The following is a 14,960-nucleotide window of genomic DNA, read 5'->3' as shown; positions in this document are numbered from 1 at the left end:
TAGTACACTTAGTACTTTTAATGTACTAAGTGCACTATGTGTACTAGAGAAAATATACACGTGTGATAGGGGAGTCACACACTCATACTGTGAGTTGACTTATCCCCACACTTCTTCTCTGTGTGTGTCTCCCACATGAAACCCTAACTCTCCCTCTTCAGCAAGGTCGGTGCTTAGTGCCCGCTGGACTGCAGGTGAGCGCCAGGGCACTGCCAGGGCCTCCTGGGGAGCTGAGACGAGCGGAGGGGAAGGAGGGGGAGGAGAAGGGGGTGGGGAAGGAGACGTTGAAAATGTGGGAGCGGGAACGGGGGGAGGCAAGGGTGGAAGCGAGGCAGGAGGGGGGGACGGGGGAGGGGGGGGTGAAGGTGAAGGGGGGGGGGCGCTGGCATCTCGTGATCCTCAGTCTGCATTGGGGTCTCCTCTTGGAGGGGAGCAAAGCTGTTCCTCATTGGCACCCAATGATGCTGAGGTTGTGTTAGCTGCCGCGTCGGTCTCTGGGCATGCTGCTATGGCTGTCTCCCTCTACGGCGCCCCTGTCCAGGCTGCCAATCAGACGTCTCTGTGGGCTGAGCAGGTGTCTCGGAGGCTGCCTGCCGAGTCGCATCTGTGGGTGGGCCATCGGAGGTCTGTTGCTGCGGTGAAGGTCGGGGTCTCCTGCGAGGGTAGGCCTTGGCCAGGTGGCCGACCTGCATATAAAACACTAGTTCGGGAGCCCCGAAAACTCCACTCTCTGATCGATCCATCCCCCCCTATCCTAGGTAACTGAATGACCTTCGGAAGGGAAGAGATGTCAGGAACCAAAACTCTGACCGAAGGAAGGCCAGCTGCTCTAGCCACCACTGAAGTTGCTGTGGGGCCAGTCTCAAGCATCGAGCCCACCAATGATCCTATCCTGGAAAGGAGCCGAAGGTACTCGCGGCGAAGTCCAGGAAAGCAAACTGTGACATGGAATAGGCGCTCTCCCTGCTCGGTCGCTGCTGGGTTGAAACCATGCTGCCAATGTCTGAAGAAGGCCCGAGCGCCCCTGATGTCAAGGGGACTCATGGCTAGGACCTGGGCCACGCTCTGGGCTGTCTCGAACTCAATCTGGTAGTGTCCGCAGGATCTTGCCCACATCTGCAAGAAGGCGGGCCTGGAGAAGATCCCGGATCTCCCCTCTGCTGGGGCGGGTGTCAACTATACGGCAGATGGTGGAATGTACGTGGAGGCGTTCCACCTCTGCGGCGGCGAGGCTCGCTTCCTCTTCTGGCGAAAGAGAAAGTCTGATGGGGGTATCCTCAAGGGCGGGCGAGGGGGCTGCAGAAGAGTCCCTCTGAGGTGAGGCGAGAGGGGCCTCCATCAGAGTCTGAAGCTGAGTCGAGGGCAAAGCGGAGACGGAGGGACCTGCGAGAACCAAGCCGCACGAAAACGGGGGGAAGCGCGGAGCGGGGAGGGGCGGATGACAGAAGAGAGAAAAATGGGGGGGGGGGGGGGGGGGGGGGGGGGGGGGGGAGGCGAGGGGAAGCGGGAGCGGGAGCGGGCAGCGGGAAGGGCGCGATAGGGGGGGGGGCAGGCAGGGGGGAGAAGGGTGCGAAAGGGGGGCGGATGGCGCGAAAGGAAGAGGGGGCAAGCAGGCAAGGGCGGGACGCCGGGGGGGGGGGGGGGGGGACCGAAGGAGAGGGCGAAGGGAGAGGGCGAGGGCGAGGGCGAGGGCGTGGGCGAAGGCAGGCAGGCAGGCGGGGTGCGAAGGCGAGGGCGAGGGCGAAGGCGGGCAGCAGGCTTGAGCGGGGGGGGGGGGCGAGAGCTTCAGTGAGCGTGATCTGCTAGACTGTCTATTGCTTGAATTAGTTAAGTAATCTAAAATATGTGTATTTTATATTCCGATTTGTTAGGCCTCCTGTAGGGAGCGGTTAGAACATGAGGTTTGCAAGATTGGCGTACGGGTGGAGTTTGATGAGTATTTTGTTGCTCTACCAGACAAAGTAACAGGCCAGATTGTATGGGAAGGCGGAGTGGAGGATGGGATCTACAAACTCTTAACTCTCTCTTACAGGTTCTTAGTTGGGTGATTTGTGGTAGTTTCGTCCATGACCACTTGAATGTGGACACACTGCGGCGGCAGGCTTTCCAGAACTAAATGGTGCATGGCTTGCCAGATGTTGGCAGGGGTAGGTAGGAACATTCCAAATCTTGCGTTTGTCAGTTAGAGAATCCTTTACAGGTGAACTATGCTTTGATGTCTCGTATCATTCCGGACAAAGAGCCTACTGCAAATGAGGAAGGTCTTTCCCGGGGGAGTTGTAGGACAGCCATGCAACCGGTCGATAGTGACTTGTGGGAGGAGGTGTCTGTTGAATAGCCTCTAGGCTTTGAGGTTCCGGGTTCATAGGGGGTGGTTTACAGGTTTCGGAAGGCCTTGTATGGTCTTCAGCAGGTTCCCAGGACTTGGCATACCTAAGTTATAGTTGATGATCCTTGTGAGCAGGTTGATGCCTCCTTGTATCAGAAGCGGTTTGGTTCATTGATTTGGTTGCTGAATACCAGATTGGACTTGAGCTTCTCGGTGGGGTTGTTGAGCTCATTCATGAAGACGTCTTTGAAGACTCATTGGGACGCAGGATTGCGGATCTTGTGGTATTTGCAGGGTACAAAGGATCTTGGACTCTTCTATGACACTAGAGGGGGAACGACGGATGGAGTTAGACTCCAAGGTTGGAGTGACTTACATTGGGGAGGAGATCCAGACATGAGGGGATCTACATCAGGCTACGGATTTACCCTTGGCGCAGGTGCTATTTCATGGGGTAGCAAGAGGCAGCCAACCATTGCCTTGTCATCCATAGAGGCAGAGTACCGGGCTGCGTGCTGCTTGTGAGGTTGTGTGGCTGCGGAGGTTGCTTGGTGAGATTGGGTTTCCACAGAAGGAACCCACGGTCATCCAGTGCGAAAACCAGAGCTATATAGCTATTGCTTGGAACCCGGTCTTCCATGCCCGGACCAAGCACATAGAGATACAATATCACTTTGTTCGTGAGAAGATTTTGGCTGGTGACATCTTGCTTGTTTATTGTTAGACGGAGGACAATACGGCGGAACTCTTCACGAAGTCTCTACCTCAGGCTATGCTCCGGCAGCACTCCAGCTCATTGGGGTTGGTTACACATCCAGGAGCTGAGAGGGGGTGTTAGCAATCATCTCCTGTCTGTACCATAGTACTCACTGAGGGCCTCTGTTGTGGGTGTGCCCGCCCAGGAGTTCTCTCCATTTTTTCCCATATTTTTGTGTTTTTTCCCCTATTTTTATGGTTGCGGGGTAGTAGTGTGCTGGCCGACTGGCTTACGCAGGCCGACTTGCTATTTTTACTGGTTGTGGACATGCAGTCTGCTGTCGGCTGCCTTTAGGCTGGCCGACCAGCACTAGTGGGTGGTATAAATACCACCCATGGTCCCCCGCTCATTTTTTGTACTGGATCTTGTGTATAGAGTACAATTTATACAGCTTCTCTCTCTCTCTCTCTCTCTCTCTCTCTCTCTCTCTCTCGCATTCTTCTTTCTACTGCATTTGTTTCATATTTCCGCTGTGCATTCCGACAAGCTCCCCCGAACCCCAACATTGGTATCAGAGAAGCTATTCACCATTAGGGTTTGCCATCTGCCAATTGCAAGACTTTCTCGTGCACATTTGTTCACTCCCTCACCTTCGCAACATTGTCAGCCTGCTGATTTAGGGTTTCTGTACAGTCTCACAGATTTGGTTTTCTTACTTTGCCCTTGATGTACACTTTGTGTGCATATGGCTGGGAACACTAATGATCCGTTTCGTATGCTGTCTGCCGAAGATAAGTTGGATGGCACTAACTATCCTATGTGGGCATACATGATGCACCACACACTTGTTGCAAAAAATTTGTGGTCCTAGGACCTATGCATCAGGCACTGATGTAAGACGTGGTTCTATCACGTCTGCTACTAGTACTACTTCTATAGGTGATGAATCCTGTGTTGCAGCAGCTGCTTTTGCTCCTTCCACTGTGGAGCAAATCAGGTGGGATTACAGAGATGCACAAGCGCATGCATTGATTGCACTTTCGTGCAAGTGCCACATTATCCCTCATATTCGGTCGTGTACCACAGCCAAACAGGCTTGGGACGAATCTTGTTCTTCCTGACCCAGAGTTTGAAATACCGAGCTTATGGAATCCTCTTTCATGCCTCATGTTTTTTAGTATAACGATCTTCTCCAACATGGTGCGTAAATCAAATTCTTGTATCATTACTTTCTCCCCCTTTATAGCCAACATTGCTTTAAAGATCTTAATGGTAAGTAAGCTCAAGGATTGATGTAAAATATACCACCATGTTAAACCCCCAAGAGAAAAAATGAATGGTATTGGTTGTGTTTCTTAATTGTGAAGCTCAAATGCCCTACCTTATTAAATCTCAGACTGGTTACATGTATCTTGTCTGTTGTTAGGATGATCTTTGAGTATTGTTTTGTTCATAATTAATGTCTTGCAAAAAAGAAACCAACCTTCCAATCTGTGCTCTGGGATCTTAAGTTTAAAACGAGTCCAGGGTCTTTCTATTTGAAACAGAAGACTTTATGCAAAGAAGCTTTTTTCTTTGAGAGAGCTTTATATTTTTAGTTAAGACTAGTGTGCACTGTGGATTTAGGCTTGGGGGTCTCAAACCCGTGTGTATATCGAGGGAGTCTTAACTCCTCACCACTAGGATATACACGCACGTGTGGGCAAAGCAGATGTTTTTTCAATTCATATGCTTGGACTAGTAACATTCTTGTAATGTGCCTAATGTGCATTCTTAGGTTTGTCCTTGATAAGAACATGTAAAGTTTGTAAATTGATCTCTACTTGTTAATACAGTAGATGTGTTCTTTGAGAAAAGGACTTGTTAAGTTTGAACTCGTTTAAAAAATTTACTCTTACAGCTACACTTTGCCTCGATGGACCGAGTTTGAGATGGGCCTTGAACCAGTTTTTTGGGAAACTACAACAGGAAGGCCACCTGCTTCTGTAAGTTTATATTGGATTTGACATGTTATTTATTAACATTGTTAATGCTTCGACTGAGATTCCATCTCTCCTTACCCATTTTTATTCAAGGGAGAGTCCCTCACCATCTTTTTTAATCCGGTGGCGAGCAAGCTTGTTCCGAATTTGGAATATGGTATCGCTTTCAATGGTATGACAACCTATCCTATTCTCATTTTGAGGACTCAAAGCGCAACAGAACATAGGCTTGGAAAATTCTCCTTTTTCTTACGAGGCAGTGCGTAATGATATGTTGTTTCTAGGTGGCTTCAATCAGCCTATCATGTGCGGTGGGGAACCGAGAGTGATGACAAGAAGAGAGAGGGGTCCAAATTGTGCACCCTTTTTTACCATCAAAATCAATGTTCCCTTACACGGTCAGTACACTTTTGACTTCACAATGCTTCACACAAGATGATACTTCATTCATGAATATAAAAACCTTACAGTTTAGACATTTGGTTATGGATTCAAAATAAAGTTGTAGAGCTTTTGCAAGCGGGCTCTACTAATGTCTAGGCCTGCCCATGTGCAGGTCCAAGGTTTGGACTCTGGCACCTTAATATAATAAGTCTAAAAAAAAAAGATGTAGAGCTTTGCAAGCTGAAAAGCAACCTTCAGATTTTGGCTATTCATAGCCAAAAACCATAAATGATGAAAGAGACACTAAAAGAAGGAGACATTTTCAGAGTCTATTGTTGAGTGTAGTTTTCACTATATAACATAAAGGAAACCTTTAGTGACTCCTTTTTATGGAATCTCTATGGATTTCCAATTTGACGTTTTCCTTGCAAGCTTTTATACCAGAACGTGTGATTGCTTTAAGTAATGTTTTGCCAAGGCCTTCTCTCTCACATTGTCGTAAATAGCATGAGGACTTATACCAATTCTTCCTGAGCAGGAACTCTGATGAGGCTTGGCGTAGGATCCAGGAACGTCGCTTACCCACCCCCATCTCAGACAGCACTCATATGCACACACATTATACTCCACAAACCCCCCCTCCCTCCCACATCCACCTTGTTCACATGACACATGGTGGTGAAGAGTATACGCAGGCTTCAGAATGGCCGATCACAGTATCATGAGGGGCTTATGGTTGAGCACGTCTCCTATGCAAGTGACACGCTGGCACCCCTCCTATCCCATATGTTTAATAGGGCCCTCTCAGTGGGCTTTCCCCCCACCTGGTAAGGCGGGAGATCCATGGATCCTAATAAATACAGAACCATCATGATCGGCCATATCTTGGCAAAGCTCTATGGATCTATACTTGAGTCTGAGCTCAGCACACTGGGTTTAGGAGGACCTTCTCCATGTTGGATCACATATTCACGTTTGGGCTATCATCGAGCAGGCCAATGCAGATGGACACCGACTATACTGCTGCTTTGTGGACTTCCACAAAGCTTTTGTTACGGTGCCTTGGTCCCATCTCCTACAATGCTTAAGAGCATTTTGGGGCCTGGTTTGACATGATCTGGGCTATCATTGCCTTATATGAGGACAGGAACCGGGTGATCCGATACGATCTACTAGGGCTATACACACGTAACACACGGATCACAGTGGTAGGACCATTGCCTACCAAGATGTAGTACTACAGAGATCATTTCTTGAGACTCACTGCAGATGGTTTCAAGGTATCTCAATGCCTTCATGTCCCATGCTATCAGGACAGCCATTGGCCAGATTAGGGTATCATCCTATAGACGAAGGATAGAGACTGGCAGAGTTGAGCAGATGCCTAGAGAGGACAGGACATGTAGACTCTGTGAGACGGGGGTTGAGTTGGAGGAGCACTATGTTTGCCAGTGCCCAGTCTACTATGAGATCAGAGGGAGATTTCATTGTCTATTCATAGAGGGCTTTGGACCCTTATCCCGGATCATGGAGTACCTAGATTAGAGGTGCCTTGGACTCTTCCTATTGGAGTTTTGCTGATGGAGAGAGTCACTACTCAGAGATCCTCGCCTACAACAGCCCTCCTCTCAGCTTACCCTCACCAATTTTTTCTAGCCTAGAGGGGTGGATAGGGAGGCACTAGAGCCCACCACAGTGAATATGGGAGCCTATGCCATAGTGCCTGATGGCAGCAGACCAATGGGAGTCACATCAGATCAGGCACGCACACTCCAAAGAGCTAGATGCCCCCGTCGGACCCTGACCACCCCCAGCTCATTAGAATCAGGAGACCCTGGGTCGCCATTGAGTAGCCTCATCCTCCCAGCAGACTATCGACATTTGTATCCTTCTTGTATCACCCAGGATGGACATCATGGATGCGCTCTACCTGTCATATAGGGTTGATTGACTATTTTTATTCTGCTCTCCCATATCCCATCACTTATTGTATCCAATACCTGGCATGGTAGGATCTAGAATTTTCATCTTGTATAATCTCAGAGTCTGAGATCTTAGCTTTCACTTTTAAGTTTTAGTTTATTGTTGCTTTATCTTATTTCATCCATGGCGAGATTTCATGGACACTATGTACACATCATTTTGGTCTCATAGACCCTTTGGGTCTTTTGAAGACGTCAATATAACTCTCTCTCTTTTTGGAGATGTTAATATAACTCTCTCACATTTCAGTTCAGCATCGCTCCATTGGGACAGGTCTCCACACACACTCGTTATACCTTTACGAGGGAGACTGACACCGTGTACACGGATGAGATATACAGACGCTTATGTGCCGAGGAGCCGGGACGGCCATTAGATGAAGCCACTCAGATATTGATAGAGACGCTTCATGTTGCAGCATCAGAGGCATATCCCCATAGTCAGCCTACATGGAGACGATCTGGGAACATGCCCTAGAACAGTTGGTATGATGAGGAGTGCAGAGAGATGAGAATCAGATTACAGAGAGAGGTGCTCATGGGTGTTACCACTCACAGACAGTCACGGATTACCTTCTTGCACCTAGTGCGACGGAAGAAGAGGGCTTATCTTGCTCAGTTAGAGAGGGATTTGTATCAGTTATTTATGAGTCAGGACTCAGGCAAGGCATGGAGACTATTCCATGAGCATTCACCATCACCAGCCATTACCTCCACAGAGATTTGGGGTGAGTATGCAGCATCCCTGTACACAGCACCAGGACAGCCGCCCCCGCCAGACCCATCGGAGCCATGCCCAGAGACATGTGCTTTCTTTACTGCTGAGATGGTAAGGAAAGCTATTGACAGAATGAGGACTAGGAGAGCATATGATCATGATGGTTTGGTAGCAGAGCACTTTATTCATGCCAGAGACATGCTTGCAGAGCTTATTGCTATGATGTTTAACCGAGCCATGTGTGAGGGTTTTCCTAAGACTTGGAATATGTCCACGATTGTGTCTATCTTCAAGTCAGGGGATCCCATGCTTCCTGGGAATTATCGTACCATCATGATTGGTCACACATTGGCTAGATTATATGCGTCACGGATTACCTTCCGGCACCTAGTGCGACGGAAGAAGAGGGCTTATCGTGCTCAGTTAGAGAGGGATTTGTATCAGTTATTTATGAGTCAGGACTCAGGCGAGGCATGGAGACTATTCCATGAGCATTCACCATCACCAGCCATTACCTCCACAGAGATTTGGGGTGAGTATGCAGCATCCCTGTACACAGCACCAGGACAGCCGCCCCCGCCAGACCCATCGGAGCCATGCCCAGAGACATGTGCTTTCTTTACTGCTGAGATGGTAAGGAAAGCTATTGACAGGATGAGGACTGAGAGAGCATATGATCATGATGGTTTGGTAGCAGAGCACTTTATTCATGCAAGAGATATGCTTGCAGAGCTTATTGCTATGATGTTTAACCGAGCCATGTGTGAGGGTTTTCCTAAGACTTGGAATATGTCCACGATTGTGCCTATCTTCAAGTCAGGGGATCCCATGCTTCCTGGGAATTATCGTACCATCATGATTGGTCACACATTGGCTAGATTATATGCATCTATCCTTGAGTAGGAGTTGAGTAGATGGGCAGAGAGAGAGGGCATACGTGCATCAGGGTAGGCAGGGTTCAGGAGAGGTTTCTCCACTCTTGACCATATCTTGACACTCAGAGCTATTATTGAGGAGGGCAGATTATATGGCAAGAGGATTTATTGTTTCTTTGTGGATTTCCGCAAAGCTTTTGACATAGTACCGAGAGCCAGATTGATGCGCAGACTGCAGGAGATGGGAGTGCCCACAGAGCTGATTTGGGGAATCATGGCTTTATACAGGACAATTGTGGGGCAGGTACGTACTACTCAGGGTATATCTGAGATGGTTCACTCCACTATTGGGGTGAAATAGGGCTTCCCCCTTTCTCCCACCTTATGAGGTTTCGGACTATGTAGAACGGGAGGGTGACAGAGGAGCACAACTAGCAGGGACATGGATTCCGCTGTTATTGTATGCTGATGATATTGTGCTGATCTCAGATTCTCCAGAGGGGATGCAGCGTCATTTGGATGCATTGCACACGTTTGCACAGGACAGTGGATTGTCTGTTAACCTTGGTAAAACCAAGGTGATGGTGTTTAACACCACAGCACAGTGGGTTAGGAGGTCAGTACCCACCTTTACATATGGTCAGGAGACACTGGAGTATACAGATGCATATACTTACTTACCTTGGTGTTAGTGGCCCACTATTTTCCTTGAGGAGAGCAGCGGAGACCAGATTGACCAAAGCTTATGCAGCATTGGGGAGACTAGAGAGGATGTGTTCGCAGGTTCAGTTTCAGGAACCTCGAACAAAGCTCTGGCTCTCTGACACTTTGGTCACTTCAGCCATGCTGTATGGAGTGGAGATATGGGGACCCTCAGTGGATCACCACAGCGGAGCTGGTAGCACTGATGGATGGAGACGTATGGAGAGGCCCTTGGTTTCTATGATTTCCCGGATGATTAGGGCCAAGGCCTCCGTACCACATGATATTATCCGTGCAGAGATGGCTGCCCCCCCATTGGTAGTAGAGGCACTCACTCGATCAGTCTCCTTTATACATAGCACTTGGGCTCTCCCTAGAGACAGATATGCTCGCTTAGCCCTGGAGTCTTCACGACAGTTGGCATCACAGGGAGACGGATCATGTTGGTATGCACAGATGACCGCTTGGTTCCAGCTGCATGGCTTTAGTATGGACAGGCTACCTCCATTTCAGTACTCCCTGGATGCACCCTCCCTCTCTCTCACACGGGCAGAGATTACCAGACTTATCAGGCAGGACTTGATTTAGCTGGACACTAGGACATGGATACAGCCGACACACGAGCTTGGTACGAAGATGGCTTTCTATAGAGATCATCTTCTCCAGCTCACGCAGGATGGGTTTGTGATTAGACCCAGCTACATGGATACTCATCTTTCTCATGGGGTACGGTGTGCTATTGGTCAGATGCGCACATCCTCACACCAGCTAGAGATTGAGACTGGCAGATTCAGAGGAGTACCAGCTGAGGCCAGGATTTGTCAGCTGTGCCAGATGGAGCCAGAGACATATGTCACTGTCTAGTATATTATGAAATACGAGGCCGTTTTCATTGCCTGTTTAGAGAGGGTTTCGGACCACTTTCTAGAGTCATGAGATACCAGGATCAGAGATGCCTCGGATTATACTTGCTGGAGCTTCGTATACATAGAGAGGGAGGGAGGGGATCAGAGAGGGAGAGACACCTACAGAGGCAGATTACAGACTTCTTTCGACCAGAGATTGAGCAGTCAGGCCAGCAGGCATTGCAGCTAGCCCCAGAGTATAGCCGCACCAGAGGTACACTGATTGATTGGGCTATAGAGCTAGGGCGGTCCAAGGGCCCCAAGATGAGAGGCCCATCTTGACACCGGCGGAGACTACAATAGAGGATCAGGACCATACTAGCACGGCATGGGAGACGTCCAGTTAGAGTACTCACCATGGAGGACATTGAGGATATCCGCCATCGACCGATGAGAGACATCTTTGGATAGTGATGTGTATGATGCTTACCTTTGTTGCTGGAGTTTTCCTCCGAGATGTTATCCATTAGGAGCTCCTAGTACCGTACTTTTCCTCATAGTTGTTTCAGTTTCAGTTAGTTGTTTAGCTATTTTTAGCTTTTCTTACACAGACATTGTATCAGATCCACCAATTGTTGTAACCTTTTTGGTCTCATAGGTCATTTTGGCCTTCTGAAGACGTTAGTATATCATTTCATTTCATTTTATTTCTCTCTCTCTCTCTCTCTCTCTCTCTCTCTCTCTCTCTCTCTCTCTCTGTGGATGCTTTACATGAGTCTGCACATGATAGTGGATTGTTTGTTAACCTTTGCAAAACCAAGGTTATGGTGTTTAACACCACGCCACAGTGGGTTAGGCGATCAGCTTCCACATTTACATATGGGCAGGAGATTGTGGAGTATACAGATGCATATACATATCTTGGGGTAGTATTCAGTGGGCCAGTGTTTTCGATGAGGAGAGCAACAGAGACTAGATTGACTAGAGCACATGCAGCCCTGGGTGGTTTGGAGAGGATGTGTTCGCAGGTTCAGTTTCAGGAACCTCGAACGAAACTTTGGCTTTTTGACACTAGTGTGACATTAGCTATGCTTTATGGAGTGCAGATATGGGGACCTTCAATGGGCCATCACAGCGCAGGCGGGTGGAGAGGTATGGAGAGGCCTTTGGTATCTATGATTGCTAGGATTATTAGAGCCAAGGCCGTGGTACCTCATGAGATTATTCGAGCAGAGCTGGCGGCTGCCCCTCTGGTGATTGAGGCTCTTACGAGATCAGTCTCCTACATACATGGCTTGTGGGATCTCCCTCGAGACAGATATGCACGCCTCGCCCTGGAGTCCTCCCGACAGTTAGCTTTACAAGGAGACACGGCTTGTTGGTATGGACAGATGACATCTTGGTTCCAGGCACATGGTTTTAGCATGGACAGATTGCCTCCCTTCCAGTATTCTCTGGAGGCACCCTCTCTCACTCTCACACGGACAGAGATTACCAGACTCATCCGTCAGGATTTAGTTCAGCTGGACATTAGGAGGACATGGATACAGCCGAGTGAGAAGCTGGGCACGAAGATGGCTTTCTATAGAGAGCATTTTCTTCAGCTCACAGCAGATGGTTTTGTGATCAGACCCAGTTACATGGATGTACACTTGTCTCATGCAGTACGATGTGCTATTGGTCAGATTCGCACATCCTCACACCAGCTTGAGATTGAGATTGGCCGATATAGAGGTATACAAGCTGAGGCCAGGATATGCTGAGTATGCCATGGGGAGCCAGAGACAGAGCTGCATTATATATGCCATTGTACTGCATACTATGAGATACGTGGTCGTTTCCACTGTTTATTCAGAGAGGGTTTTGGACCACTTTCTAGAGTCATGGGGTACCAGGACCAGAGGTGTTTGGGATTGTTCTTGCTTGAGCTGCGGAGACATAGAGATGGCCTGCTTAGGCGCACAGAGAGCCAGACTCAGAGGCACATTACAGACTTCTTTAGTCCAGCCATCACTGCGCCAGATGGACCACAGCAACAGCAGGACATGGATACCGCCCACACCAGAAGTACACTGATTGATCGTGCGATTGAGCTTGGGTGGTCCAGACGCCCACGACTACGGAGGAGGGCATCCCAGCATAGACGGAGGTTGCAGCGGTGGATTCGGATTATTCTTGCGAGGCATGCGGGACACCCAGTCAGGGTGCTGACCACAGAGGAGATTGAGGAGATCCGCCAGCGTCCGATGCGGCACATATTATATGAGATGGAGGCACCTCCATAGTGTACCCCTCCGTCCCACATGATATTGTATCCCCTCACTATATTCCACTCACCTCCATAGCGTTTCCCCCCTCACTATATTCACACCCTATAAGGGTTTCTGTTTACCTTCCAGTTCCAGTTTCCTTTCTAGGTGCCAGTAGTATCATCTTTATTTTTCATTTTCTGGGGTTTTTTAATCCAGACATTGTATCAGATCCACCATGATGTAACTTTTGGTCTCATAGGTCATTATGGCCTTTTGAAGACGTTAATATAACATTTCATTTCATTTCATTTCTCTCATGGTCTCATAGACCTTTGGGGTCCTCTAGCCACCCACCCACTGCACTTCTTTGCTTGCAAGTCGTTTTCACTCCTCTCTCTAGTTTGTCAATTTTTCCCAAATAGACTTGTTGTCATGTATGGATGTTGCATGCGCGGAAGCCTTGCTGTACTGATCAATAGCCCTAAGCCTAATTAAGAACAAAATGCTGAATGAACATGATTAAGACATGATAGAAGAGAGAGACGGTGTAGAGTTCTGTTCAAAAAGGTGACATAATAGTCTGTATATCTTCCAGTGTCACGTGCACACCACCCAGTTGGTGTACAGGTGACATGGCATTCTAGGGATTCATAAGCATTAAGCAGATAGATCACAGCATGAGCATCAGCGTAAAGGGCTGTTACAGCACCTACAGCAGCACATAAGGCATCATAAGCATTTAGAGCATGTGGCATTTTCAGTTCGTGGACTGTGGAACCAGCCGACTAGGTATTATCACCAATCGTGGGAATTATCAGCAACTGACAGCACACAAAAGAGCATATTAGGCATTTATGAGTCGTGAAGACATAGACAGCTGGCCGACAGCAGTTGCTTGGCCGACCAGCAGCCTAATCTTATATATAAAGCAATCGAATTCATTCAGTCTATCTTCTCAGGATCTCCAGTCTCCTCAGTGTTTCCAGCCTATGGAGCAAAGGGGATCAGAAACGCAGTCAGCATACAGTCAGTAGACAGCATTCAGGTAGCATTTAATCATTCTCTTGCCTCCTACATAAAGGAAAGCCAGCATCCAAAGGGTGGACCTCAGCATTGGAGAAGGGAACAATTAGTCATCATCTTCATTCAGCATATCTCTCTCATCTCGAGAAGGATATTCATTTAGGGCAAGCATAGATCTATTCCGAGATCTCATTTGTAAACATTTCATCATCAGGATTAATATAGCCGCATTGCATTGCATTGACACCATTGTCTTTCTCTTAAGTGTAGTTTAGTTAAGCCCAAGGTTGTTTTATTATGATCAATCCCTCGCATGTCATATTGGTATCAGAGCATTACAGGGTAACCAGCCTTAGTTCATGTTTATTCCATAAGTCATTCTGTAAGTCAAGTTAAATCCAGTTCTCAAGATCTTGCAGGCCATCCTTAGGGTTTTCCCCTTAGGTATGCATCAATAACCCAGCCATTTGCATTCTTGCATAACACAGGGTTGCACATGGCTTACATCAGCATAGTAGTCATCCTAGCAGTTAGTCTAGCATCTTGCATCTGCAAGGCATACATGATTTACCCATGAGTTCTCTGGGGAAGAATGACATCCATCATCAAAGGAGCAAATAGAGTTTTGGGCTTCAACTGGCACCAGCAAGGGGTTCTCTTCCACATAAGAAGATGGAAGTTTGCTCCAACATCACCTCACGAGGTTTAGAGGTTCATGAACGGCGGAGATGGTGTGTGAAAAGATTTCACAGACAGGTCAGTGGTGTTTTAGGTTTTTCCAAGCAGATCTATCAGCATTTGCCATTCAGTTCCCGCAGTGGAGGTCTTTGGATTCAACTTCTATAATTGACCTCAGTCCCGGTAGAAGAAGACAAAGTGGGGCAGTTGTTTCAGTGGAGGAGGATCAACAGAGGAGTCGAAAGGTTGTCAGGTGTACCACCTAGCAACAGTTTAGCAGAGGGGAATGTCGTATACCATAGTCATAGGGGACGGAGGGGACGGCAGCTTGGAACGTGGGGACGCCGATTCGGGACGGACCAGCAACGGGGACGGACGGACGTCCCCCATGGCGCGTTTCTCACAGGGGACGGCGACGGGGACGGCGCAGGGACGGGGACGCCGGTGAGGGACGGACCTGTGAGGGGACGGCAGAGAGACGCCTGCCGTTTTT

The 14,960-nt window shown here is 48.4% G+C and overlaps 1 protein-coding gene across 1 annotated transcript in view; it reads left to right on the top strand.

Moving 5' to 3' along the window:
• Positions 1–14,960, top strand: part of PIFI (post-illumination chlorophyll fluorescence increase) — a 91,070-nt gene that overhangs the window by 38,539 nt on the left and 37,571 nt on the right. The window contains exons 3-5 of the mRNA XM_086810759.1: positions 4,927–5,011; positions 5,102–5,180; positions 5,293–5,406. Coding sequence (XP_086666885.1) covers positions 4,927–5,011; positions 5,102–5,180; positions 5,293–5,406 — 278 coding nt within the window. The remainder of the gene's footprint in view (positions 1–4,926; positions 5,012–5,101; positions 5,181–5,292; positions 5,407–14,960) is intronic.

The sequence above is a fragment of the Cibotium barometz genome, chromosome 16 (genome assembly GCF_041138505.1).
Source record: "Cibotium barometz isolate CiBa-2024 chromosome 16, ASM4113850v1, whole genome shotgun sequence".
NCBI classification, from domain to species: domain Eukaryota; kingdom Viridiplantae; phylum Streptophyta; class Polypodiopsida; order Cyatheales; family Cibotiaceae; genus Cibotium; species Cibotium barometz.
The sequence above is the reverse complement of the archived record's forward strand: the minus strand, read 5'-3'. Positions and strand labels throughout refer to the sequence as shown.